The 27233-nt window shown below is 38.8% G+C and overlaps 2 protein-coding genes across 4 annotated transcripts; both read left to right on the top strand.

Annotated features, from left to right (window-relative positions):
* The first annotated feature begins 1343 nt into the window (after window positions 1-1343).
* LOC135583110 (probable manganese-transporting ATPase PDR2) lies at window positions 1344-24532 on the top strand. Of its 3 annotated transcripts, none has more exons than XM_065170956.1 (22): window positions 1344-1518; window positions 1690-1956; window positions 2445-2537; window positions 5418-5626; window positions 8107-8179; window positions 8279-8451; window positions 8531-8702; window positions 11249-11353; window positions 11455-11565; window positions 11663-11749; window positions 11897-12079; window positions 12167-12217; window positions 12291-12416; window positions 12528-12607; window positions 14326-14434; window positions 14964-15092; window positions 19615-19680; window positions 19830-19901; window positions 21763-21914; window positions 22156-22267; window positions 22354-22470; window positions 23253-24532. In XM_065170956.1, exons 2-22 carry the CDS (start codon window positions 1708-1710, stop codon window positions 24324-24326), a joined length of 3543 nt encoding a protein of 1180 aa, XP_065027028.1. In that variant the 5' UTR covers window positions 1344-1518; window positions 1690-1707; the 3' UTR covers window positions 24327-24532. The 3 variants fall into 3 exon arrangements, with proteins under 3 accessions (XP_065027028.1, XP_065027027.1, XP_065027029.1); XM_065170955.1 differs by having other exon boundaries at window positions 1598-1956; XM_065170957.1 differs by having other exon boundaries at window positions 1581-1956.
* A 574-nt stretch (window positions 24533-25106) lies between these two features.
* On the top strand, window positions 25107-26808 carry LOC104000624 (uncharacterized). The gene has a single exon (XM_009422709.3). The coding sequence runs from the start codon at window positions 25224-25226 to the stop codon at window positions 26619-26621; it is 1398 nt and encodes a 465-aa protein (XP_009420984.2). The 5' UTR covers window positions 25107-25223; the 3' UTR covers window positions 26622-26808.
* The last annotated feature ends 425 nt before the right edge of the window (window positions 26809-27233 follow it).

The raw sequence follows: 27233 nt of genomic DNA, 5'->3' as shown, positions 1-27233 counted from the left end.
ACCCTTTAAGCCCAATATCGAGCAAGTCGCGAGTCATACATGTCAGAACTCATTCTAGCTTAGTAAATTATTATCTCCATAATAATCAACTCAACTCATTGATTGCAGGTGTACTAGGCCACTACACCGTAGTCCTCAAATGATACCGAGAATTTTAATCTATTAGACTTATCTGTTCTCAGTTACCATATACCAATCTATTTTATATAAAACTTAATTAAAAAAAAAAGCTTTCATCTAGTTAATCTCTTCGTTATTAGATAAAATATATAAATCCCTAAGAAATGAATATCTTTGATATTTATTTTCTTAAAGCATATAGCTTATAATGTGTATATATCCATAAAGATAAACGTGATTGGTATCCAATATTTGGGGATAGTTTACTCTTAGTCGATTGCCCATTTCATAGTCTATTATAGGACACTTTGGTATAACAATATACTCCGTTAAAATGATTTCACATCTCTGACAAATCACCCCTTTACTATATTGTCCTAACCTCACATTTCCCATTTCATCAAAGAGATAGCACATATCTCTAGTAGTAATAAATCTGGCCCCACATGATTTACCTTAGAGATGGTTTTTTAAAGACTTATATTTTGACCCATAGTTAGAGAGTCCTTTTTAGACATAATTATCATATATGAGGTGAGCCCTTAATAGGTTTACCAATTTTGGTAAATCCTAAAAAAGTGTCATTCACTCTTGGACTCTAACTAAAATATTATTAGATATAATCCCATTAAGCAAAAATAATCTATATCCTTACTGTTCTCACATTTTTTATTTTTTTAATATTATTCATAACGTAACTATTTGTGTATTCATCATAGGATAGGATGAGACGTGGTCGAATGGTTAATCAACTAACTAACCACCAAAGAAAACAGAGATCATATGTTACTAACAAGTGGTTGTTGGATTAGTCCGATTAGACCAAACCTAAGAATTGACTTGATCAGTAACTTTGAGTGAGAATCTATCGATAACTACGCTCATAGAATAATTATTTAAATAAATAATAATAATAAAATTATATATAGTAACGTTATTTTGAATTATGTATATACAAAGCCATTTATACCACAGTTTAAATCTCAAAACCTATCAACACTCCGCTTTTTTATCTAAATCGAAAAAGAAATGTGTGATCCAAATATAAGATTATCAAGCGTCGTGCATTAGGCTCCTGTGCAGCTTTACTTGCGCATGCGTTACACTTCGTTCTACCTTTGTCGTGATTCGATGAATTTCTGGTGGACCCCACATAAACCGTGGACTAGGGTTACTACGGCTTGGGAAAGCATGATACATTCCAGAGAAGGTGCCGTTTCGCTTGGAAAGAAAAAGACGAAATTTATCAGAGTGAAAAACCAAGATAAAGAGACGAAGAGAAAACCCTCGCGAGTGGCCTCACCATAAAACTCCGACGGCACTAACTCGCCTGCTGTCTTGTCCGCCACCGTCTCCTCCTCCTCCTCTTCGAGCAGATCCGGCGAGCACACGATCCAGGTACGCGTCCCGTTCTCGATCTAGCCCCTCTTAATGTCTGAAACCCTAATCTTGACCTTCAGATTCAATGATCCCACAGATCTCGCTCGGAGGTCTCCGATCTGAATGAGTTCTGCCGAATCTTTTGCCTCGATTCTGTTCTAAAGACTGGATTTCTTGATCAATTTCAAGGCCTGAAGGAAAGAAAGGATGGCGCGGTACCAGGTGGACGGGAAGGTGGTCCAAGGAGTCGACTTGCTGAAGCGGCGGTACTGGGGGTGGCGTCTCGACGTCTGGCCCTTCGCGATTCTTTATTCGATCTGGCTCTTTGCGGTCGCCCCCAGCATCGATTTCACCGATGCTCTGATCGTTCTCGGCGGGCTCGCCCTCTTGCACATTCTGGTGCTGCTTTTTACTGCCTGGTCGGTCGATTTCAGATGCTTTGTCCAGTTCAGTAAGGTGTGTGCAAATTTGTTATTTTTACATGTTTAGAGTAGCGGTGCAGCTGAAACGTTATGCTGTAGTTGTATTTATCTGGTCGTTTGGTTCGTCGTCTGCTGTTCTTATCTTCATGTTGAGTTTCATTTTTTATTATTTATGGCCTATTTGATCTACCTTCTGTCCATGCATCATAACGTAATGACTGTCGGAACTTTGTTGACTCCAATTGTTAGAGGTCCACCTGCAAGAACTTATCTTGCACATCTCGCTCAAGCCTTGGAAATTGCAACAAACTAACGATTGCATTTCTATACGACAGAGGCGCATTATGTCTCATGGGCTTTTTATTATCAAATTGATGATTGTTGTCAATTGCATTTTGATTACTCTAAGTTCAGTGTAGCAGTTTTCTATACTTTACGTTATAGTACTAAGTTTGACTTGTGGGAAGTGATTGTCATATGCATTATTTTCCATGATGATTTCTTGTTGCTTGGATGCATCAGGTAAATGACACTCGTCTGGCAACTGCATGCAAAATAATTCCTGCTAAATTTTCTGGTTCAAAAGAAATCGTGTCACTTCATACGAGGAGACCTGTAAGTTTGTTGCACTTTTGAGAATGCTTTCATTTTTGTTTATCTCATTTCTGGCTTACCTGCAATATAGCTGTAATGTTGTGGCATCCTTCAGATACGAATACTTCTTCTGAGAATAATTTCTTCTCATATTACTTCTATGCCAAAATGTTAATGAGATAATTTAAGTGGAAATGATTGCCTTGAGTGTAACAAGGAAGTATCTATTTTGAGCCAAAAGCAACTTTGATGTAAAAAATGAGGATAAGGTAACCAATTTTGGAACTTGCTGGACTTGCAACTGAACAACATGACACTTTTTTCTTGCTAAATGGTCTCTGCTAAATAACGTAGGATAAGCTGAGTAGGGACCTTAGGGAAGCAAAAATTAACATCCAATTCCCACAAGTAAATTTGTGTTTTCATCCACAAGGTTTGTGATCCCCTGTAGTTTCTACACCTAAGTATGATCACTGCAGGTTGTTTCCTAAGAATTTAATTAATATCTAAAATAGAGTTATATTGCCCTATTGTAGATTTTAAATTTAAAATGCTTCATGAAGCCTTTAGTAACATCCTATCAGCTCCTTCAAATTTTGGGTAATTGCATTAATGAGCCTTGCCATGAAGTTTTGCATGGAAGAGAGATTGAACGAATGAAGACTATTGTAGGGGATGAACAATCTCGAAAATCAACTGGGTTTCCCATATGGATGATCAACTATCAAACACTATTTATTTGGTAAGACATTTGATATAGTTATATATATAGTGAAGAAGAAAGAAATGCATACTATTTTGTGAAGAAAAAAGATATGATAAGAGTTCAAACACATAATAGTATGATGGATCTTAGGAAAGCAATCTGAACTCAATAGTAAGGATTGTTGCACCACCCGAAATGATATGGTACGAGTGGTATATATCAGTCCGGCGTGGATTGTATTATCACAAACAAAATTGTAAACAAGGTGTTCGACGTAATACTTGTGTATGTTCGTGTCTTTTGATTTTGTTCATAACTTGCACAACATGTAGAGGGTTGGCAGTAGGCTTGATAGTCCCATTTGGTTGGCTTTTATGGTTGTCTCAGGCTTGTAAACACAGGTTATGTGTGGTCATCGCGCATAGGCAAAATTTTTCGAGAAACAGGTCATCCAATCAGCCATTTTAGGGGGTTTTCTAGCTCCACAAAGTTATATAGAGTGTCAGCCAGCACAACACCTAGGAGCTACCCGGGTGGCACATGGCTAGATGGGCTTCTGGGGTAGTGTTTATGGTTGGTTCGTTGTCTCGTTCCGCAACAATATTATGTGGGCACTTGTGGAGATTTTTGGTTATGGTGGACCACCTTGGACCCTTTGTCGTGCGACCATTCAGAGCTTGTGAAGTTTATATTTGTAATTTGCATTGCTTATCAAGTGTTTGCTGAAATGATTGCTTATGAGATAACGCTTCCTCTAACCCGTCTTCTCCTTTGTAGGTCCTTAAAGGACCATAAAAGGTTTCGGGGAGGTTGACCCTTTGTGGACAAACACGCAAGGGTGTCGTACGACTTAGGCAAAACCAGCTAAGTCCGTGATAGTACGCAGGCCACCTTCGTTTCTGGTGATCCACTTAAAAATAAAAAAACACAAAAAAGTGATGGGGCTCGTCCAACTCGGCGTTAAAAAAGAAAAAGAACCAAATTAGGACTCACAAACGTGAGCCCTCTTCTTGCATATGATGCCACTGCCCTTGTCACTGCCTTGCTATTGTTGCTTCACCACTATTTTTGTTCCTTCTTCTTCCCTGGTACTCTCCCATCTCTTCTCTTATTCCTTCTTCCTTTTCCTACACTGCTTCTTCTTCTTCCTCCTCCTCCACCGCTTCCTCTTATTTATTCTTCCTTCTTCCTCTCTTTTTTTTTCCTCCGCTGTTCCTCCATCGCCCTTTCCTCTTTTCCTTTTTTTTTCTTCCTTTGCGAAACACTGGTACATATCGGTGTATCATATGTCGGTATATTGTTACATACCGGTATATCATGTGTCAATACATTGGTACATATCGGTGTGCGATGTGTCGATACACCAGTACTGGCCTATACGTATCGATCTGATTGATCATCGAAATGGGTCCGATACCCGAAACAGTGAAGCTTGCTCAATAGTTATATATTTTTTTTTATATTTTTGAAAAAGAAGAAGGCCCTTATGATTCTCAAGTACATCCTTAGATCCTTTGTGAAACTTCTAGGGTGATATATTCTAAGAATTATTACATTTTTAAAAATTTAGGGCAGTTCTGATTAAGGGTAGCATGGGAAATATTGTTTATATTTGTTTGAAGTACGAACATAATTAAGGGAGACACGTAAGTGCACTAGTAAAATGCTTTGAGTAAATTAGGATTAGTGGCATGGGGAAATGTAGAGGACCAAAGTTCATCAGAACAATGAGAGATTTGGTGGCTTCTAATTTGACTAGTGATATTGCCCTCAAGATATCCATGCTATTGAAGTGAAATTGTTGGGACTTACAGCCTGTTCCTGTTTTTGTTTGATACTTGCTATCTTGTTCTTTCAATCAATATAAGTTGATACAATCCCTTGGTTACCAGAGACCTATTATAGAAAAAGAGTGATATTATAATATTAATCGTGTAGTTTTAACCATTTTTATAGTTGATTGCCAAACATATATTACATAATTTTAGGATAGTTGGTACTCTTGTTTAAATGTCTAGATCACTGCTATTAAATAATCTTTTGTATCTGGGAAGTATTTGTTCATATTTTCTTCTTTGGTTGCCAATTAAGATGTATGTTAACTGCTGGTTGTTAATTTGCAATTCATTATCATGAAAAACAAATTTCCTTGCTTATTATGATAAATGATTGAAAATAAATTTGTCATCATGCAGGTGGCAGGATCATCAGCATCTTCAGTTGGGAACACTGATGAAATATATTTTGATTTTAGAAAACAATGCTTCAATTTTTCAGTAGAAAAGAATACATTTGCCAAACTTCCATATCCTACAAAGGAACCATTTGGGTATTACCTCAAGAGCAGTGGTCATGGATCAGAAGCTAAAGTAGCTGCAGCAACTGATAAGTGGGGGCGAAATGTGTAAGTTTTACTCTGTTATCCAGCTTATTAAATAGTTGATGTCGTTTAAAATCAGTGGTTGCTATGTTGTCTCTTCTTTACTTGTGCTGTTCACAAGAATGCTTAGATGAATTTAAGCAGGAAAAAGCTTGAAATGAACCAAATGAACCATCTTTTGCACTTCATCCAGAGGAGTGCCAGTTTTGACAAGAAGATGTCTGAAGATCTTGGAACTTGGAAGCATTGTGAATATATATCTATAATACATATTTTACGTTTGTTGATCACTTGAAGGATTCTATCGATTAGATTAATAGTTTGTTGCAGAAAGTAAGTAGGCTTATTGCCTTAGCTTTTGCAATATATTCTTTTTTCTCACTGGTAAGTTTTAACTTAAGGGCATGCATGTGTCTTTTTGCTTGCTTGGCACAGATGAAATGTCTGAAAAAGTTTTCAAAGCTGGTTTTGGTAGCATTTCTCTTGTCATAGGTCTTGTTTACACAAATTTTGACAAATGAATGATAGTGGTTCATATATACCTACAACATTCCTTGGGAGAGCCATCATTGCTGTTTGTTGGGATTTTACTCGGTTGAATCTTATAACTCTTCTACTGACCTAGTGATCTCTTGCTGGCGGCTGTTTATTCACAACTTGCTCTTAATCATGTTAGGAGAGGAGAGGGTTAATCGTGCTCTCTCACTTGCATAGTAGTAAATTAGTAATATGCCTATATTTTTCTATTATTTTCGGGTGTAATTTGACATATTTTTTAGATGACATTTTACAGAGTCTTCTAGAGTATAATTTTAAGTTTATATTGGTGTTTAACAGCTAATATGATTATAGAAAGGTTAGGCACGTTGTTTACTTTATAGGAGTTGGGTTTGGAGAGTCTTAAAGCTCTCTTTTGGTGGATTTTGGGGAGTGATATGATTACTAAAAAAGAAAGCTTTCTCTAGCAAGGCCTTTAAGTAGGCTATTTATATGAGTGAATGGTTTATAACTTTAGAGCCCTTGAGACATGTTTGGAAATACTTTTTTCTTTCCTACAATTAATTTAGCAGTAATATAATAGTAATCTAAATATCTTTCTTATGTAAATAGCCTCTCTACTTACAGGGGTAAGGCATGCTGCATATATTGACCCTTCTAGACCTCGCATGATGCACTAGGATTCCCTTGTTTTTCATAATATCATTCATTATCTTTTCTTCCCTCTCTTTTTCTCTTGGGAGGTGGATTCACCTCCTTGAATTTGAGAATACCTTGATAGGTGGCTCACATCCTATAAACTTGTTATTAGAGAGAGATGGTCCACCATGACCACCATAATTAACTGCACCTTTAAAAAGGTTCCGTGACAAGCTTGCTATGGTAACAACTAGTTTAGTGGAGTTAGTTCAGATATCATCCTCAACGGCTGGGAGGAAGTTGAAAACCTGAGACTAATGCAGCATTGCCAGGTGTAGTGTCTTCTTTCGTATCATCATATTAGCCCCTAAAAAGTTCTTATGTAATTGATAATAATATTGAGCATCAGAATTGTGGTCATTTTACACTCGAGCATTAATGAACATCATCGATCGGTTATTCTTTTACCTTCTCCGTGCCATATAGTGTTTCATAGGTTCTTTAACAGTTCTAATTTTTGCTGAGAAGTCACTGCAAGATGCTGAAAATATCAATCACACTAAAATTATCCTATACAACCTCTGACTGGCAATTACTTCACCTTTTTCAAGCCATAACCAATCAACTGTCGAAAGCTTATCAAATCAAAGTGAGATCCACAAAATTGAAACCTAATTCAACTAAAAGATCGATTATTCTAACGATTCTCACCGATCTATCAGAATTGATTGGGACCTGTTGGGATTAGCCCAGAATCAGTCAGCATTGTTCTGGAATCAGATGGATCTATCAGGACTGATGGAATTGGAATGTGCAGAGGTGAACTTGGATTGGTGTATGTGGAGTGTGGACCGAAATCTGCTGGATCATGAGCAAGGATTGGTTTGCCATGTACAACTCTGGAGTTTGTGGTTCACGTAGGCATGGTTCGCATTATTGGTCCATACCGATATACCAACCAGCTGTTCGAGTTGTACCGAGTGTGTTGACATATGGTACATTGGGGTGTACCAATATACCGCCCATACCGATCCTCTATCGGACCATTACATACCGCTCATACCGAGCGGTATGCTTCGGTATGTCAAGCCTTGCACGTAAGTTGATCTTGAGCCGGATATGCCATCTAGTTTGTTGTTGGATAGTTTTTTGAGACCTTGTTTTAGAAGTATGTACATTTCCTGTGGTTTTTTTTCATTTTGTGTTGATTTAATTTTTTAATGTTTGTATTCCTTGTGAAAGCATATACAACTAAATGTTTAATTTGGTCCAGTTATTATATTCTCAGCTAGTGGGATTTGTGATTGTCTTAATTTTGTCTACTACACGGATTCTCACTCTGCTTTTGTTTACTAATTTATTTATAGATTTGACTACCCACAACCAACGTTCCAGAAGCTGATAAAGGAGCAAGTTATGGAACCATTTTTTGTGTTTCAGGTTTCCAACCTTGTCCTGATTCTGAATGCCAAAAGTTCTAGTGTTCTACTACCTTAAAGTTTACTTAATCCCAGCTCTCTGTTGGTATTTTTGATGTAGGTCTTCTGTGTTGGACTCTGGTGCTTGGATGAATATTGGTATTATAGTTTGTTCACACTTTTTATGCTATTTCTTTTTGAGTCAACAATGGCCAAGAGTAGATTAAAAACTCTTACTGAGCTCAGGCGTGTAAGAGTTGATGGTCAGATGGTGATGGTGCACCGCTGTGGGAAGTATGTGTTCACTAATTCAAATGAAGATTTTTTTTGTCTGAGGCATCAGAAACTTAGTTTACTGAATTCGTGGATTCAGGTGGGTAAAGCTTTCTGGAACAGACCTCGTTCCTGGAGATGTTGTCTCCATTGGACGCACCACGGGTCAGGATGGGGAAGATAAATCTGTACCAGCAGATATGCTTCTATTAGCCGGAAATGCAATTGCAAATGAAGCTATTCTCACAGGCGAGTCTACTCCACAGTGGAAGGTGGTTATTATCTCTCTGCCTATGACCTGAGTTAGTGCAGAACACTTCATTGATTGTTTTAATTGAACACTGTTTGCTCCTATTGCCAATTCATTTATTATGTTCAGTTTAGGATGATGGTTTTGCCAGTGACCTTGGCTGAGTTTTGGAAATCCCTAATAGATAACTGCTGTTCTAAAACTTTATTTACTCTAGTTTTGAAGATGAGATTAGAGGTTTTGACTCGAATCTGCTGATATGTAGTGAAAGGATGGTATCACTTAGATGCAGGATAATTGAAAGGATTAACTCTCCACTCTTGAGGTCTGTTACAAATATCACATTTTGTGAGGAATAGTTTAGTTTTTTGTGAATTTTCAAAATGTTGGAAGAGAAATCCAACTAATTCCAAGCAAAGATTGGGAATGTGTTTGCTTCCAACAGTGATTGTATATGGTTAGTTGGTTTTCTCTTGAAAAGTAAAGGTTTTCATTTATTTGGAAACATGATCGTAATGGTTTAGTTAGTAATTGGTATGATAGTTTTATCATACACTTACCAGATAGCAAGGTTTTTGAGGTTACAATCTAGTACTGTATTGGAAGATATGTAATGATGTGGCAGAGTTCCGTACCTGTATAGGATTGGTGTTCTAAACCTTGCTTGAAAAGCAAAATTTTGTTTCCATTGTGCAATGAACAATAATATAAAACCTTATGTAAGATGCGATTCTTCTTAGAATGAGTTTTAGCTTAAGGTTGTTGAAGATTTTCCTCTTTGTTTATTCACTAGTCACTGATCACTTATGTGCAAACAAGAATAACTCATCTTTGCTTTAGGATGGTGAATCATTTTTGGCAAAAAAAATCAAGATACTATTCATATTTGATTAAAGTTGTTGACTTCTGTTGTTTGAAGCTTGTAGATCTACACAACATTCCTAGTCTGATTTATTATTTTTGTACCTATAAGCATTATTGTCTAGGCATGTTTCCCACGTGGTTGGCCAATAACCTTTGAAGACTGACTATAAAGTTCAATCTTCAGTACAATGTAAATGTCAAATTATACAAGATAACTGGGAAACGTGTTGGCTACTAGTCTGGGTGCATTTGGGAACACATTTGAAATATGTATTGAGGCCCCAATGCATATTTTAAATGAGAATTGATGTTTGATAATTTTTTTTTCAAATCGTATTTGGCAAATACTCAAATGTTGATGCTATTTCAAGGTAGCATTAGCAGGATGCTAATGTAATTTTTTAAATTCCGAAAGAATCCTTTAACGAGCTACAACGGCGTATTGTGGTGACCATAAAATTATATTCTTATTTTTTTCCTTATCGAGATAGTTTAGGATTTTGTTCATTACTTCTACAAGAGTGCCTTTTGACAATAATCTCCAAGCGTCCTTTGTCGACTTTCACAATTTTAAGTGGCATGATACACCACTTGTGGAGTACCAAGGGTTGTTACCATTTGTTATATCGTGTTCATATGATAAACAACTGGTGTAATTGATGTTAGGCAGAAACCCTTGGGTAACTTGATGGAAGAACGCATAACAAATTTGTCCTTTAATTGTTACATTACATGAATATTGTATTTATAGGATATACACTCTTTTTGTATTTAGGAATTCCTCTAAGTAATATTATTTTGTGTATTGATGAATGATTATGCTGTCATGAGTGCTTTTCGGCTGGAAAGAAATATATTGATATCGAGATTCTTACTTTTTCAAAGGACTATGGAAATCTAAATAATGATCTATGAACTTGTTATTAAGTTAAATGTGTCTATCAGTGCTTCTGAATCAATAGATGGCGATCTTAGTTAACTTGGAGTAATACTTTGAGAAAACGAGCAGCATTTTTCATTTCAAGGTTTACTCTCCTAAACTTGGAAAATGTATAGGGATATAGGGCATATTGCATTGAGGAGGAAACAAAAATCTTATGACTGAAACTTGAGAGAAATCCATTAGATCTAGTTAAGGCTGTCTTAGAATAATTACGAAACAAACATGATTCAGTTAATGCAGCAACTTCTCTTTTCACTGTTCATAGCTTCTTTTTTCTTATGATGATAAATTAGATTAAATTTTTAGGATCCACCACATATTTACAAATACTTGTCGCAGTTTCTTCTTCCACAAGCAAGTGCCCAAGTTTTTCTTGCCTATATTATTTAGTGAAACTCAGAAGTAATTCTACAATCTCTAAAACTTATTGTTTAACCTACTCTAGGATATTCCTTGTGGGATGCTGTTGTGCACTCTGGCACTCAGTGGAATTTAGAGGTGTGTGTCTGTCACAAAGAGAGAATTAAATGGTCGGTGAAGGCTTCACACTGAAATTAAACTTTTTTTTTCATCTGTTAATTTGGTCAAATTTATATAATAGTGTATTTGTTTTGACTTGGCAACAACTTGTGCATGTTTATTGTTCGTGTATGATCACAATGGAGAAGATTGTATGCTATTACGAGGTCTATTTGCTATTCTGCAGGCTGAGTTTTTCATGTTTTGACTACTTGTTCTTTGAATTTCAAATTTGTTTCTAGGTTTCAATTGCTGGTCGAGGTCTTGAGGATAAATTGTCTATTAAAAGAGACAAAAATCATATCCTCTTTGGTGGAACGAAGATACTGCAACATACTCCAGATAAAGTATGTATTGGTTACAATGCAATTATCTTTGCTTTCAGTGAGAAATTTTATCACTTTATTTTTCTTGATTAGAATTCTTTGCCCTTTTCTTTGCATTTTAGAGTTTTCATCTTAGAACACCTGATGGGGGATGCCTGGCTGTTGTGCTGCGAACAGGATTTGAGACAAGCCAGGGCAAATTGATGCGAACAATTTTATTTTCCACTGAGAGGGTAACTTCTGATTCTCAGTTAAGAATCTGCCATGGGTTATAAGTGGACTATGCATGTTTAGTCTAAGGATATTCTTTTTTCAAAATTGGTGTTTCAGGTAACTGCAAATAGCTGGGAAAGTGGCCTCTTTATTCTATTTCTAGTTTTTTTTGCAATCATTGCTGCGGGCTATGTTCTTAAGAAGGTACCATAAGCTTTTATTTACCTAGTTCTTCGTGCAATGGAACTGAAGTTAGTTTAGTTTCTCTTTTTACAATTGTAAAACCTATTGTTGTTCCTTATTTGTGATGCTTCATTAGCATTTGTCTAACAAAGGAACTTCTGCATTTAGGGATTAGAGGATCCAACAAGGAGCAAGTACAAACTTTTCTTGAGTTGTTCGTTAATAATCACTTCTGTGATACCCCCTGAACTGCCGATGGAGCTATCTATAGCTGTTAATACTTCTTTGATTGCACTAGCAAAGCGTGGTATTTTTTGTACAGAGCCATTCAGGATTCCATTTGCTGGGAAGGTCAAAACGAGTACCTTACACAATTTCTTGCATGCCAATGGTATTCTTTCGATGATTGCTTTGTTAACAAACTGAAAATTGCTGTAGGTTGACATATGCTGTTTTGACAAGACGGGAACTCTTACGTCAGATGACATGGTATGACAAATGAATAGTATGTCTTATTTAAGCTGTTATCATCTGATTTTGAAATACTTTGATTGAGTTCCAGGAATTCCAAGGTGTAGTTGGTTTGGATGATACTGAAAATTTGGAGACTGATATGGCTAAGTTGCCTGAGCGTACTGCACAAGTTTTGGCTGCCTGTCATGCTTTGGTCTTTGTAGAGAATAAACTAGTAAGTTTGGAGTGAAAGCTAGAGTCCAGCAAAATGATGATCCTGTGTACTGATAAATTATCATCGAGTATTACCTATAATCTTGATTTATGCTTAAAACATGGTTTGCAGGTTGGCGATCCTCTTGAAAAGGCTGCACTAAGAGGAATAGATTGGATATACACATCTGATGAGAAGGCCATCCCCAAAAGGTAAGCTTCATTTATATAAAAAATTATAATGTGGGAGGATGAGAAACCTAATTACTTATTCAAACAACTTATAGAAAAAGCCTTGTGTTTTTTACATTCAGCTGTTTGCTACATGTGGGAGTACTTAGATGGTTTTTGGTCTGAGGTTAGGACTGAACTAAAAGCCTATATTTGGTTCAAGCAGGTTTCTATATGCTGGAACTCTGCATTAATTTATTAGTTTTACTTTGAATTTCATGAAAAGTTAGTTGATCTGATTGGAGGACATATCCAGTGACATTGGACCTCAGTTATTTTATTTTTATTTTTCAATTCTTTCAGGACATTTCTTTTTAAATAAGCTGGCTAATCTAAAACACTTCTATCATGAGATCCAGGTAATTGACAATTAAATCAATTGGTTTGGTCTTTTTGGTTCGATGTGAGTTGGATAAGGGCTTATACTAGAGATGACTTCTATCATGATACTAGAGATGTGGTTTGGTCATTTTCCCTAGGAGCTTGGTGGGTAATTTTCCTTCGGAGCTATATCGTGATTTCCAGAGTCTAGACAGACAGTATAGTGCACCACCAAGTAGTCATATCAAATCTTTTTGTGAGGAAAGATACAAATCAGTTGATAATGAACATATACCAATGATTGCCATCTTGTGTATTGGTCCTTGGGACAATGGGTAGGTATTGGTCAGTAAGCGTGTGTCTGCACACCTTTGGATAGGGATGAGATCCTGACAGCTGTCCAGGTCTGACTGATGCATATGGAAACATTAATAATTCTTTGGTGGGAAGATTACTGTCAAAAGTCTGTTAAGGGCTTTTTTTTTCTGCTTGCTGCATAATAATTACCAATATATACACAGAACTTGAGCATATATTGGATGGACAATCTGTACTTGAACAATCCATGAATGTATCTCATTATGGTTGGCTATTTTGAAATTTAGGAGCTATATCTGAGGTCTCAGTCACTGGTGACATGAGCTTGGCTGCACAAGTATTATTCTAATTTCAGATAGAGAATTCTATTGTCAGATTGAAAACTGCCAACCTACAATGCATCTGCTACAGCTTGATTCAATGTTACTTATCTGAGCCTAGACTCTGTTTTTCCTAGGTTGTTTGCAGCCTATTCTTTCGTGCCAGTTGCTGCATCTTAACAAGGCAATTGGCTTGAAATACATGATCTCCATGTAACGATATTTCTCACTTTGATTCACCAAATATGTCTTCCCTTTTCTGCATCCTTTTTATGCTACAATTACAGTAGAGATCTCCTTACCTGGTTATGAATTTTAACGTACCAAAATATACCAATAGAGACATTTCCTGTTTAATATGTATTGCCACTCTTGCATTCTCTTTTTGCTCTTTTGTGCTTCACCTTAACAGTTTCAGCACTCATGCTCTATTTGCAACCACTTCTTGATGGAAAGGGGGCTAGCATTATTTGGTCTTGTGCTTACACCCCTGCTTTCCAAGCAAATAGTTTACTAGACGAGGCAGTAAGTGGAAGCATTACATAGTGTTGTTGCATATAGTGTGTGTTTCATTTTGTGACGGCATTTTCAAAATGACATGTTATCGACAGCACTGGAAATTTTGCTAATTCCAGCTATAGGATCATGTGCCATTAAACTATATTCCAGTTTGACTTGAATCTTAAAAGTTTTTTGGGGATGATGTGTCAATTTAATATTTTGTCTTCACTTGAATTCCAGGTCTGGTGGTCATCCTGTGCAGATTGTACAGAGGCACCATTTTGCCTCTCACTTGAAAAGAATGGGTGTTATTGTTTGTATTCAAGAACAGTTTTTTGCATTTGTGAAGGTTGGTACTACTTTAAAATAATTTCTTATGTTCTTTTCCTTTTGGATCAATTTATGATGACTTTGTTAGTGCCTATGTATATTTGTTTCACTAATGTGTACGTGGTCAAAGGTTTTGATGAAGCTGGTTACTTTTACTTCATGTCCATACCTCATAAATGATTTCTTGTTCTGTAAAATTTAGTTATTTTTTCCCACTTGTCCTTAGGAATTATTTAGTTCAAAATCATATAATATTTCGTTGCTTGTTTCTGAAGACTGTAGAAGCTGAATGAGTTTTCACATGGTTGCCTGAAAATCTTTTTTCTATGGAAAGAACAATCTGATTATGATGATTAACTGTAGTCGAAAGATCACTTACTAGTGTCTTCTCTCCCTTCATCATCTGTCACTTAATTGTATGTGATTCGCTACTTAATTAGTGTCTATTCACTTTGTGTTAGGCAGATGTTTGTAGATGTTATTACAACTTCTGTTATTAGCCGAAACTGTGTTAGAATCTTGAAGCAGAGGCTAATTGTTAATGACAGGGTGCACCAGAGACTATTCAAGATAGGCTAATCGATGTTCCTGCAACTTATGTCAAGACATACAAGAAGTATACACGGCAGGGGTCGCGGGTTCTAGCTCTGGCATACAAGACGCTTCCAGAAATGACTGTAAGCTTAATTATGTTGTATATTCTCTGTTACTTGTGAGATAATAATTGCATCTAAGAGATGTACTTTTTTATCTTAAGATGTAAACTGTTGAGATATTTAGGCATATATTGGTTGTCAAAAAAATCATCATATATAATGACTCTTTTTGAGTTATTGTACTGATCACTATTATATTTTTCTTTACAATTTCCTTATTATTGGTTATCTTTGCTACTTTGAGGTTGTGAAATAATATACAATTATTATATTTATATCTTTTGCCACAAGATGGGAAACTGAATCAAATAAGTGCTAATACGCCTTGACAAGGGTATTAACTTATGGGGTTGTCATTTCCAAGGCATGAAATCCCTTGCAATTTCTCCACTATAAATAAAACTTAATTGAATGAACCATTGCCATGTGCTTGATGGTCTACTACCTATATGTTATGAAACTTGTGCAGGCTTCTAGCATAGTCAATATCGAAACTTGCCATGATTTATCCTGAAAGCACAGGCTAATGTGATAATATTGTGTGCTAACATATTATATAAGGGTAAAGGCCCATGTGAAACATAGAGGCATGTGGATTAGTTGTTGGATTAGATTCTTTGTTGAAAGGAACTCATATAGCAAAAACTACAAGTAATGGTAGTGCCACATGAACATTGTGTACTAAATTGCTAGTGTGAATTTAGTGGGTATGAATCCATAAGAATCAGAACAAGAACATGGGGTTAGTCTTGTCATCAATGGTTGGTATTTTTTTCTTGTAAACCTTAATGGTACATCATTGCTTGAAACTAGGTTTTCTGCCACAAAACAAACATCTTTGACTATTTGCGCTGTCCAGCGGCATGGGGTTGTGACAGTACATTTTTTCATGATATGGTTGGCTGAGTTTGATATGACAATGGAGTATAAGCCTGGAAAGGCAAATGTCGTGGTCGATGCATTGAGTCGGAAAGTAGAGCGTGTGAATGCCGTATAATTGAAGGGCAGAGGCCACGCAAGTCAGTTGCACTCCAACTTCCTTTCCAGGATCAGGGATGGTCTGTACAGTGATTCCCAGGCAGTAACCCTGATGCAGCTCATTAAAGAAGGCAAGGCATGACGGTTTTGGGTCCAGGAGAGACTCGTTTACACTAAAGGGAATAGGGTTTATGTTCCTCGAGTGGACAATCTGAGGCGTGAACTCTTAAGAGAGTGTCACGATTCCCTTTGAGTGGGACACCCAGGCATTCATAGAACCTTGGCTCTTGTGGAGAGGGCCTTCTACTGGCTGAAGATGGGGACTGATGTGGAGGAATATGTTCGAACGTGCCTTACTTGCCAACAAAACAAGGTGGAGCAGCGGAAGTCGGTAGGACTTTTGGAGCAGTTGCCCATGCCAAAAAGGTCGTGGAAGAGCATTTCCTTGGACTTCATATCAAGCTTGCCGACAGTAAGGAGACTCGGATCGATACTCATGGTGGTCGTTCGATTTTCAAAGTATGCAACTTTCATTGCTGCTCCCCTACACTATTCAGCAGAAGAGGCGGCCAAGCTGATGATAAAGGATGTGGTGAAGTATTGGGGAGTCTCGCACAATATCATCAATGATCAAGATGCTCGATTCCTGGGACGATTCTGGACCGAGCTATTCAAATTGTTGGGGTCGAAGTTATACTTCTTCACAAGCCTCCACCCCCAGATGGATGGCCAAACTGAAAGGATAAACTCGCTTCTAGAGCAATATCTTCGGCACTACGTGAGTGCCAACTAACGAGATTGGGTGAAGTTGTTAGACATTGCCGAATTCTCTTACAACTTGCAACGGAGCTCTGCGTCCAACAAGAGCCCCTTCGAGATCATTACAGGGCAATAACCATCAACTCCTCACACTATGGTAATCGGGTATACTAGGAGTAGTCCGTCAGCCTACCATTTTGCAAAGGAGTGGCACTGAAATGCAGATATTGCGCGGTCTTACTTGGAGAAGACGGCAAAAAGAATGAAGATGTGGGCCGACTTGGGAAGGCGACCGCAAGAGTTCAAGGTCGGCGATTTGGTGTTGCTCAAGCTCCAACCAGCATCACTCCAATTCTTTAGGAACAGAGTACACAAAGGATTGATGCGTAAGTATGAAGGGCCCTTCTCGATTATCAGCAGGGTGGGCAACGTCTCCTACAAGTTGTAGCTGCCGGCGTGGTTCAAAATTCACAATGTTCTTTACGCCAGCAACTTGAAAGCCTAGCACTCGGATCCGCAAGATGCTTCCTGAAGTGTTCCAACTCGACTACCCCCCACCAGAGCCTCCTACGAGAAGCGAGTTGAAACCATTTTAGCGGACCGCAAGATAAAGCTACCCACTGGAGTTGAGCAGACCGAGTACTTGGTGAAGTGACGAAAGCTTCCTCGAACTGAAGCCAGTTGGGAGCCCGAAGACGCCCTACGACATGAAGAAGCAATCATTAACAACTACCAACAAGCGTTGACGAGGGCGTCGACAGTTTGAGTGGGGGAGAATGTCACGAACGGTCATCGCGCGCCAGCAACAACTCTGTTCAACGAACCGTTCGTCGTTTGTGTTTACATGTACAGCTGTGTGGCAACATGTTTTGGCTTGGTTTTATGTCCGTTTGCTTGTAAAAATGTAAGTTCGAACAAGTTGCAGCGCTATAGTGCGATCGCTCACCGAACCGAGCAAAACAACCCAAAACAGCTTCGTTTTCGCGTGCCACGGACTGTTTTCTGCATCCCGCTGCTGCACGCGAAATGTTAGCCATCTCAGCACCCTGGAACCACCTGGGTGGCACCATGGGGGATGGTGCTTCGATATAGTGTCGGGCGTTGAACAATCTTTCACAAGTTCGCACGTTACCTTGACGGGAACTTGTTGTCGCGTCGGGCACCCGGTGAGTAGCTGTTTGTGGACTTGCAGCTGTTCGTTCAATCTTCTAAAGTCCTTGTTTTCCTCCTCTCCCTCTTTTCTCTTGTGCACGCAAGGTGCTCGCTGATTTGCTTGTAAAGTTTCCCCTTTTCTCGAGATGTCGGGACTTGTCCGTCGCTCTGTCATGGACAAAATTCTAAACAGGATGTTTGATGTAATACTTATGTATATTCGTGTCTTTTGGTATCTTCATGCTTTGCACAGTATGTAGAGGGACGGTCGAAGGCTTAAAAGCCCTATTTTAGTTGGGTTTGGTGGCCTTCTTAGGCTTATAAATAAAGGTTGTGTCATGTGGACACTTGTGAGAGATATTCGGTCTGTAGTGGGCCATTTTGACCCTTTGTTGTGCAATCGTTCAGAGCTTGTAAAGTCTATTTGTAATTCACATTGTCTATGAAGTGTTTCCTGAAATGTTTGCTTGTGGATCCCGAGTGAGGCGCTTTCTCTAACCCGTTTTCTCTTTTGTAGGTCCTAAGGGACCATGGGAGGTTTCGGGGAGGCTGACATTTGCGGACGGACACGCAAGGGTGCCGCACGACTTTGGCAAATCAGCTAAGTCCGTGACAGCTCGTTCTTTGAACTAATCAACTTTCTCTTTTACAGGTCCTTCGGGACTTGCGAGAGGTTGCAAGTGGGCTGATCTTTGCGGACGCATAGGCGCGACTTTGGCAACGCAAGCTAAGTTCGCGTCTTTGCTGCAAAGGTGCCTCACGACTTAGGCAATTCCAGCTAAGTCCATGACAATCCTCCAAACTACATGACATAATTTCTTTTTACTCTAAATTTTATCGTAAAGAACCTAATAGTTCGTGTCTTGTAGTTTGCTTGTCTCTCCAAAGTATCCTTACCATATTTGATTTACACCTAATGAAATAAATATGTATCACAAAATGGAATTATGGAGAAAATCCGAGGGTAGTGACATTGTGCAACATATGCAGTGAAATAAGTTCTTAGATTATGTATCACAAAATGGAATTATGGAGAAAATCCGAGGGTAGTGACATTGTGCAACATATGCAGTGAAATAAGTTCTTAGATCGTGTTTTAATCACCCTGCATTATCCAAGTGAATTGATGAATGTTAAACAGTTAAAGTATCCTAAAATTTTAGGGTTTAAATTTGGACAATGAATTCTTTATCAGTCCTAATCCCATTACCTATACGGCAGAAAATGTATAAGGTTCCTGCCAATGCTAGGTCTGACAAGTGTCAATGTGTGCAGCCTTACTTCTGCGAGCTGATAGATTGTTTCCTTGACACAAGCAATATTACTATGACAGGAACCCATAGTTATGATTCATAATATATAATTTTCTCCTGAGAATTATCTCCTAGAGTGGTTGAGTACAACACATTATTAGAACTACACCAACAATCCACTTGAACTATTTGGATTTATTTGTCATTCTGCTTTTTTGGTATATAACCTTTTATATATTATTTGGATAATACGGAATCATTCTTTTTGATAAATTGGATGCGATTACTGTCCAGTTATATAGTGTAGTGACCAACATAAATATTAGATTTTTTTAATACAAAGCACTGTTTTGTTAAAAGATTGTCAAATCTTATGACATCATCTTATATTGACATGACAGGTAAGTGAAGCTAGAAACCTCGAAAGAGATGTGGTGGAGAATGGTTTGACTTTTGCTGGTTTTGCGGTAATGAAGCTTACAGACTTGCCATTTATGTTTCCATTTCTTGTACTCTGCCCTTAAGACAATTTTTTGAAGTACTGATGATGATCATAATGCCGTTCAAATTACTTGTGGTTTGGTCTTGATGCTTAACAGGAATTGTCTATCTACAGGTTTTCAGTTGTCCAATTCGTTCTGACTCTGCCACTGTTTTATATGAACTGAAAGGTTCATCACATGATTTGGTATGTCATGCATTGCCTGGTTTGATAAGCTCAAATCTTCTGATTTATTTATTATTATACTATTGAATCGTTTTTTCCCTCTAATCGAATCATAAATCATCTCAATGGTGGCAAAAACCATGTAGTCAACTCCAGATAGTTGGGAGTTTATTTTTTACTGTACCTTGGAACTCTGTGAGTTGTAAGTTGAATTGAGTTCATCCATTATGAATGTAAATAGAGTAGCTATATCTTGTTGTATTTTAGCTTTTCTATCTGACTTTTTTCTTTCAACTTCCTGTGAAGTTTATTGGCGTCAAATTAGTATAGAGAACGTGAATTAACATCTACTATACTATAGATGTTTGTGATTAGTTAAAATGTGTCATACTGGTTAAAACCCATTTCTTAGAGAGAGGATGAAAAACGGAAAGCTCTTAGATGATTTCCTGTTGTCGATTCTGTTCTATCCCTGTAGCTATCAGAAATTAGTGGACTTTGTTTCTCTGTCAGTATTTACTATTTCAAAGGAGGATGGCACCTACAGTGCACAAGAGGACAAAATGGAGAAAGGAAATAATGAAAACCATGCTCAAGACTTAATTAGGAAATTAAATTGACATCTAATGATTAAAGAACATTTGCGATGAACAAGAATATGTTCTAGTGCATTATAGAGAGAAAAACTAGGAGCAAGAGAAAGGGAAGCAAGAAGTGTTCCTCTTGTTTTCCCAATCCTTGCTTATTGTATGATAGTTGTTGATTTTGATCATACTCCAGAATGTTTTGTCAGCATTTGGGTACTCCTTAAGTGATTGCTATAACAATTGATGCAAGAAAAGGACTGTATCTCTTATAGGAGCAAGAGTCCTTTGCATATGGTGGTGGGCTTTTTATCTTAGTATCTCAACTTTCTACTTTGATTTGTCATCATGGTAACAATAGTCTTCTTCAAGGCTTGGTGGAATGGAATGGTAGAAAGTCATGGTGGGAATAGAAGTAGAAACAATCTTGACGAAGAAGAAAAGTTATCTGCAGGCCAATTGGCCAGGGAAACAACTTCATTTTCATTATAAGTAAATTACACAATCATTGTCTTTCTCTAATGAGGATACCTGTAAATATTTTTAGACTCAGCAGTACAACTTACAGGAGAACCACAGACCACTGAAAGAAGAAATAATATAAAGGAATAATTAACCTACCCTGCTACCCATCCTTTCTAGAGTTTTACTTATTCTTGGACTTATAAATTTACCTCTATTAAATATTATTAGCTGTGTTCTACCTTCCTGTCTGATTAAGAGTTTAAGACATCTACAGAACTGGCTTGCCCTTTGCATAAATAGCCCATGCCACTTGTTTGAGTCTTAATAGGACTCTTGAGACTATATGTTAGCTACTTTAATGCCATGCCATCCATCTATTTTAGAGAAGAAACTGGAGTCTAAGTCTCTCTAAATGGAGGTTCTGAATCTTACCCATAAATGAAATCTAGACCATACTGTAACTTGTTTGGTATGTAGCAGTTACCTCCACCAATATTAGGTGGAAATGAGCTATCATTTCCTACTAACAAGCCGTAATGGCATTTCGTGTTATAATTAGGACTATACTTTTTTTAAGTCAGGACTTAGTGAATCTGATCTGAATTTTAGAACTATTAGAACTTATTGTAATTTGACTCCAAAATGGATCTACACCTGAACATGACTAGCTTTACAACTAGATAAATACAACACAATGTTGATTCAAACTTTATTTTTATCATAACTCTTGCATCTTTCTGGATCATTCATCTAGTAGAATTGGAAAAGAAATATTCAAAATCTTTGTATTAAAAATTTGATGTTCTATATGCTAACAGATATATTTGTGTCAGGTGATGATTACTGGTGATCAAGCTCTGACAGCTTGCCACGTGGCCAGCCAAGTTCATATTATCTCTAGGCCTGCATTAATTTTGGCCCGAACAAAGTGTGGCACTAGCTTTGAGTGGGTGTCACCTGATGAAACTGAGATGTTTGCCTACAGGTAAAAAATTTGGTCAAGTATTGAGTCTGAGCTACTTGCACTTTTTTAGGTATCTCAAGTAAAATTTTGTTCAGTCTTTAGCAAAGGATTACCTTATCATATAAATTTTGCTTTAATATCTTGTTTCTATACACAATATCTTGTCAGTGATACTTGCTTTAAAGAAATCAATCTATGATCTTTATACATCTCATTTGGATTTTCTTGAGATAAATAAATCTTGAGTTTGTGGTTGTTACAGTGACAAAGAGGTAGAAGCGCTGTCAGATACACATGATCTTTGCATAAGTGGGGATTGCTTTGAAATGCTGCAGAGAACTGGGGCTGTTTTTAAAGTTATACCTTATGTGAAGGTTAGTAATGTCATCACAGTTTTCATCCCAACTTACCATATATGCGTCTTTTTTTTTTGCAGCTGATGCCACTGCTATAATTTCAGGTTTTCTCACGGGTTGCTCCTGAACAGAAAGAACTTATTTTGAATACTTTTAAAGCAGTTGGTAGGATGACACTGATGTGTGGAGATGGAACCAATGATGTCGGAGCACTGAAGCAGGTAAGATGCCTTTTTCCGTTCCATTTTGTTAAATATGAAACTGGCACTCAGTATGTAGTCCCTTGTTGAACCGAGAGGCAGGTCTTACTTGTACCAGAATACTGGCACTCAGTATGCTGGTACAAGCTGTGGTTTCAAGAAGGATGGGGGAGGAGAGGAGAAGGAAGAGGAGGCAGTGGAGAATGAGGAGGTTATGGGTGGGCAGGCCGGTAGTGGCCAGCAAGAAGGCAAAGACATGGGGTTGTAGAGAGATCATTTTCTTGGCACATCATTAAGGAAAAATGAATCAGGTGTCTCATTGTCATCTAACCACATTGTTATACTTAAGCATCAAAGGCAACTAAATTTAGAGAATGTAAAACTCATCTGACAGATGTGAACCAAAACACAGTACAAGAAACATTAGCAGTTTGAGAAATAATGTTACAATTGGGGTTTGAAAACCTGCTTGCACTGACATGAACCAGGTAGTAAATAGTAAATACCAGTTCGATGGAGACCCAGGCTGCAGACCAGCCCATTTTGGGCGGTTTGGGTCCAGTTCAAACTTCAGGATTATTATAAAAAAAACCCTGGCTATTTGTTTATAACGTGCAAAGCTGGTTTAGTTCTCTCTGTGAAATGGGCCACGGAAAAATTGAACTATTAATTTATGAAACATTTGCTGTCATCATTACAGTATAAGCTATGCTTTTAAGTTTTACGAAACCTAGATTGATGTCTCCTAATTCCATTCTTCTCTTTTTAGCCTAAACACCATTGAATTTTTTTCTGATGTTCAGGCACATGTAGGTATTGCTTTATTGAATGCCGTACCACCAGCTCAATCAGGTGATGCATCATCACAGAAGCAACCATCAAAACCTGAAAATAAAGCAGGAAAAACTAAAAAGCCAAAGCCAACAGCTGAGTCATCTCATTCCGCTGAACCTGCCAAAAGTATTACAGCAACAAGCAACCGTCATCTCACAGCGGCTGAGAAACAGCGTCAAAGAGTGCAAAAGATGATAGATGAAATGAATGCAGAGGGTGATGGTCGCGCTCCAATGGTTGTCAAACTTGGTGATGCCTCAATGGCCTCACCTTTCACAGCAAAGCATGCCTCTGTGGCCCCCACTCTTGATATCATTCGTCAAGGTCGGAGTACCCTTGTGACTACCCTCCAAATGTTCAAGATTCTTGGCCTGAACTGCTTAGCAACTGCTTATGTGCTGAGTGTCATGTACCTGGACGGTGTGAAGCTTGGAGATGTTCAGGCTACCATCAGTGGGATATTCACAGCTGCTTTCTTCCTTTTCATCTCCCATGCTCGTCCTTTGCAGACACTCTCCAGTGCTCGACCTCATCCCAACATTTTCTGCGCCTATGTCTTTCTTTCCCTCATCGGTCAATTTGCCATGCACTTGTTCTTTCTGATTACATCTGTCAATGAAGCCTCAAAGTTCATGCCAGAGGAATGTATCGAACCAGACTCCGACTTCCACCCGAACCTAGTGAATACTGTATCGTACATGGTGAACATGATGATCCAGGTTGCAACCTTTGCTGTTAACTACATGGGCCATCCATTTAACCAGAGCATACCTGAGAACAAGCCTTTCAAATATGCATTATTTGCTGCAGTCGGTTTCTTCACAGTAATCACTTCAGATTTGTTTAGGGATCTAAATGACTGGTTACAACTAGAGCCGTTACCGGAGGGGATGAGGGGGAAGCTGATGCTATGGGCTACCCTCATGTTCCTGGGTTGTTTTGGTTGGGAGAGATTGCTAAGGTGGGCATTTCCAGGTCGAATGCCATCATGGAGAAGGCGGCAAAAGCAGGTGGCAGCTAGCATGAACAAGAAGCTTTTGTAACTAGTTTTTCTAATTAATATGGTACAGCCACAGGATGTTCACTTTGATAACTGATCAAGAGGCGCAGACACATTTGATGAGTTATGAGGGTGTTGCTCTGCCATTTCCAGTATAGCCCGACAATTTTGCTATAGATTTGATGAAATTGATGTTAAACAAGCATGCATTGATCTATGTCAAGGTCCAGATTGTTTTGCATTCTCTCACAGACATGCCTGCGATTTTTTTTTTTTTTTTTTTGCTTTGCATTCCCACTGTTGCGGGAGGTCTGAATTAATGGTTAAACATTTTGTTGCAAATGAATGGTGCTTAATTGCCTTGTTAGCAGGAGGTTGCTTGCAGATATTGATTGCGTGACATAGTTTTGTTTACTTTCCGTTTTAGACCTAATTGAGCTTTCTTGACAGGATGATTCTAACAGACAAAGATCAGCTTGCATGCATGGCTTGGCTATTTTCTACCTTCTGCCTGTCAAACGAGTAAATTGCTTTACCTGAAGGGCTCTTCTATCTTTATACTCTCCTCAACAAATTATTGTAAAATCATGTTTCTTATCTAAAATAATCTCTAATGGATATAAATTTAATGACCATAACAAAGTTACATGCACTTCAAACACAAAGTTAATGAATCCGAGGCACAAATCAATCTCCAAGGAGGGAGAAAAAATAAAGGCACTACGAGAGTGGCGTCCATAAACTACACCGTTTCGGAGAGGATTTGTCGCCTGGAAATTTGGGACCCACAAAATTGACATGAGCTGCGATAATTGAACGTGCCATCTCAGCACGCATCGCGCAGGCGTAGAATCTGCACGCACGAGCAGCATTTTGGGGAACACGAAAGTAGATCCTTCGTCGCCCCAACTCTGCCAACCCGACCTCGAGGTCTCTCGCCATGGATTTCTTCAAATCCGTCTTCTCCGCCGACCCGGTCTCCCCACGGGATCAGCATCAATCTCAGCCGGAGTCCCCCCACCGCTCCCCGGAGGCCGATGAGCAAGGCGATGACGCCCGCGGAGCAGGCGGTGGCAGTGGTTGGAGAGGGCTCATGAAGACCTTCGCCACCAAGTCCGAGTCGGTGATCCAGACCTACCGCCGGGATCTCGAGGAGTTCGGGTCCGGCCTCAAGAAGGAGACGGCGTCGATCCGGGAGGCCGCCGCCCGTGCTGTCCTCGACCTCCCGGGCTCCCTCGAGGCCGGCGCCTCCGCTGCCCAGGAATCCCTCGAGTCCGTCGGCCACGCCTTCGACGACTTCGGCGGCTCCGTGTGGCGGGGAACAGCTGAGATCCTGTCCCAGGGCAAGGAAGCGATCCTCTTGATGGAGGCCGAGGCCGGTGGCACCGATCAGTACCCAACTGACCATGGTTCGCAGAGCGCTACTCCTTCTTCGAAGAGGTACAGCAGATTCGAGGCGCAGGTGCTGGCGATCCAGTCCGACGTGAATACGTTCTCTGAGGAGCCGGAGGATGCCCAGGATTTCAATAACTGGAGATCAGGGTTTGATTTGGCTGAGAAAGAGGAGGAGATCGATAAACTGTGCTATGAGAATGGGGCTTTGGAGGGGTTTCTTCAAAAGCTTGTGCCTCGATTGGTGGATTACGAGGCATTCTGGTTCCGGTACTACTACCGTATTCACAAGCTTAAGCAAGCAGAGGATGCAAGGGCAAAGCTTGTGAAAAGGGTGATTTCGGGGGAAGAGGAGGAGGATTTGAGCTGGGAGGTAGATGATGATGCAGACGAAGAAGTGAAGAAGGATGACAAGAGAGGTGAAAAGTTGAGGGATAACAAAGAAACAGAGGTGGAAAAAGAAGAAAAAAAGGATGAGATTAACACAGTGGTGCAAAAAGAAGACATGAGTCCTGAGCCCATGGAGCTGCCCAAACATGTTGAATCCCCGCATGTTGAGAACTTGGAAGCTTCAAAAGAAAAAGATGATGAGGAAGTGACTTCGAGTGCAGGAAAGGCTGAAAACTCTGAATTAACTACTGAGGGGATGAAGTCGAAACCGGACGACAAGACGAATGAGACTACAGTGCCAGAAGGGAAGACGGATGCCGCAGGGACATGCGAGGACAGTGGCACTTCCATTGTCTCAAGCCAAACTTCGGTGCAGGAGGAAGATGATTTTGAGTGGGATGAGATCGAGGATCTTGGTGAACACAATGAGAAGAAATCTGGTGACACGAGCGGGAGTCCTCTTAGGGTGGATTTGCACAAGAGGCTAAATGTCGTCGAGGATGATGAGGATCTGAGTTGGGATATCGAAGATGATGATGATTCTACCAAGCATTGATTGAAGGGTATTGGAATGCTAAGAACTTCTCGTAATTGTTTGTTCTTTGCATTTATTATGCTTGGTTTGCCGTTTGGCTAGTAATATTTCTCCTCTCATGTTGTGGATTTTAATGTGATAAGTTTTCTAATATATTGAGATACTACTTGTTATCTAATAATCTATTTGCATATTCAAATTTGGAGCAGTTGGTTGTGGCATCCTTGGCCTTGAATTATATTTTCTTATATTGCATTCTTCAAATAAAAAAATGAAATATTTTCTTCAAATTGTGATTCCCATACTATTCCTATCACTTACATGGTTGCCAGTTAAAGATTGAACTAGTTATTGATGTTTCAGTGTGCTATTTCTTTTTTGTTGCACATTCATTTAGACAAATTTGGACTTTTGCCAGAGCATTAGTTTGTTTTAGTTAATGTATGTGTTCTTGAGCATGTTATGACCACTTGTATTCAAAGATGTTCCGACTTTCTGTTGATTGTAGTAAATCTCTGAACGGTTGCCACAAAGTTGTAGCTATTCATGTTCGTTAAGATGAGGCTCATGTATTCTGAAAGCATTATTATGGTTGTTGTTTAAGCATATGTTTAGCTTTTAAATAATCATCAT

Source organism: Musa acuminata, chromosome BXJ3-10 (genome assembly GCF_036884655.1).
Source record: "Musa acuminata AAA Group cultivar baxijiao chromosome BXJ3-10, Cavendish_Baxijiao_AAA, whole genome shotgun sequence".
NCBI lineage: Eukaryota > Viridiplantae > Streptophyta > Magnoliopsida > Zingiberales > Musaceae > Musa > Musa acuminata.
This window is presented reverse-complemented; position numbering and strand designations above follow the sequence as displayed.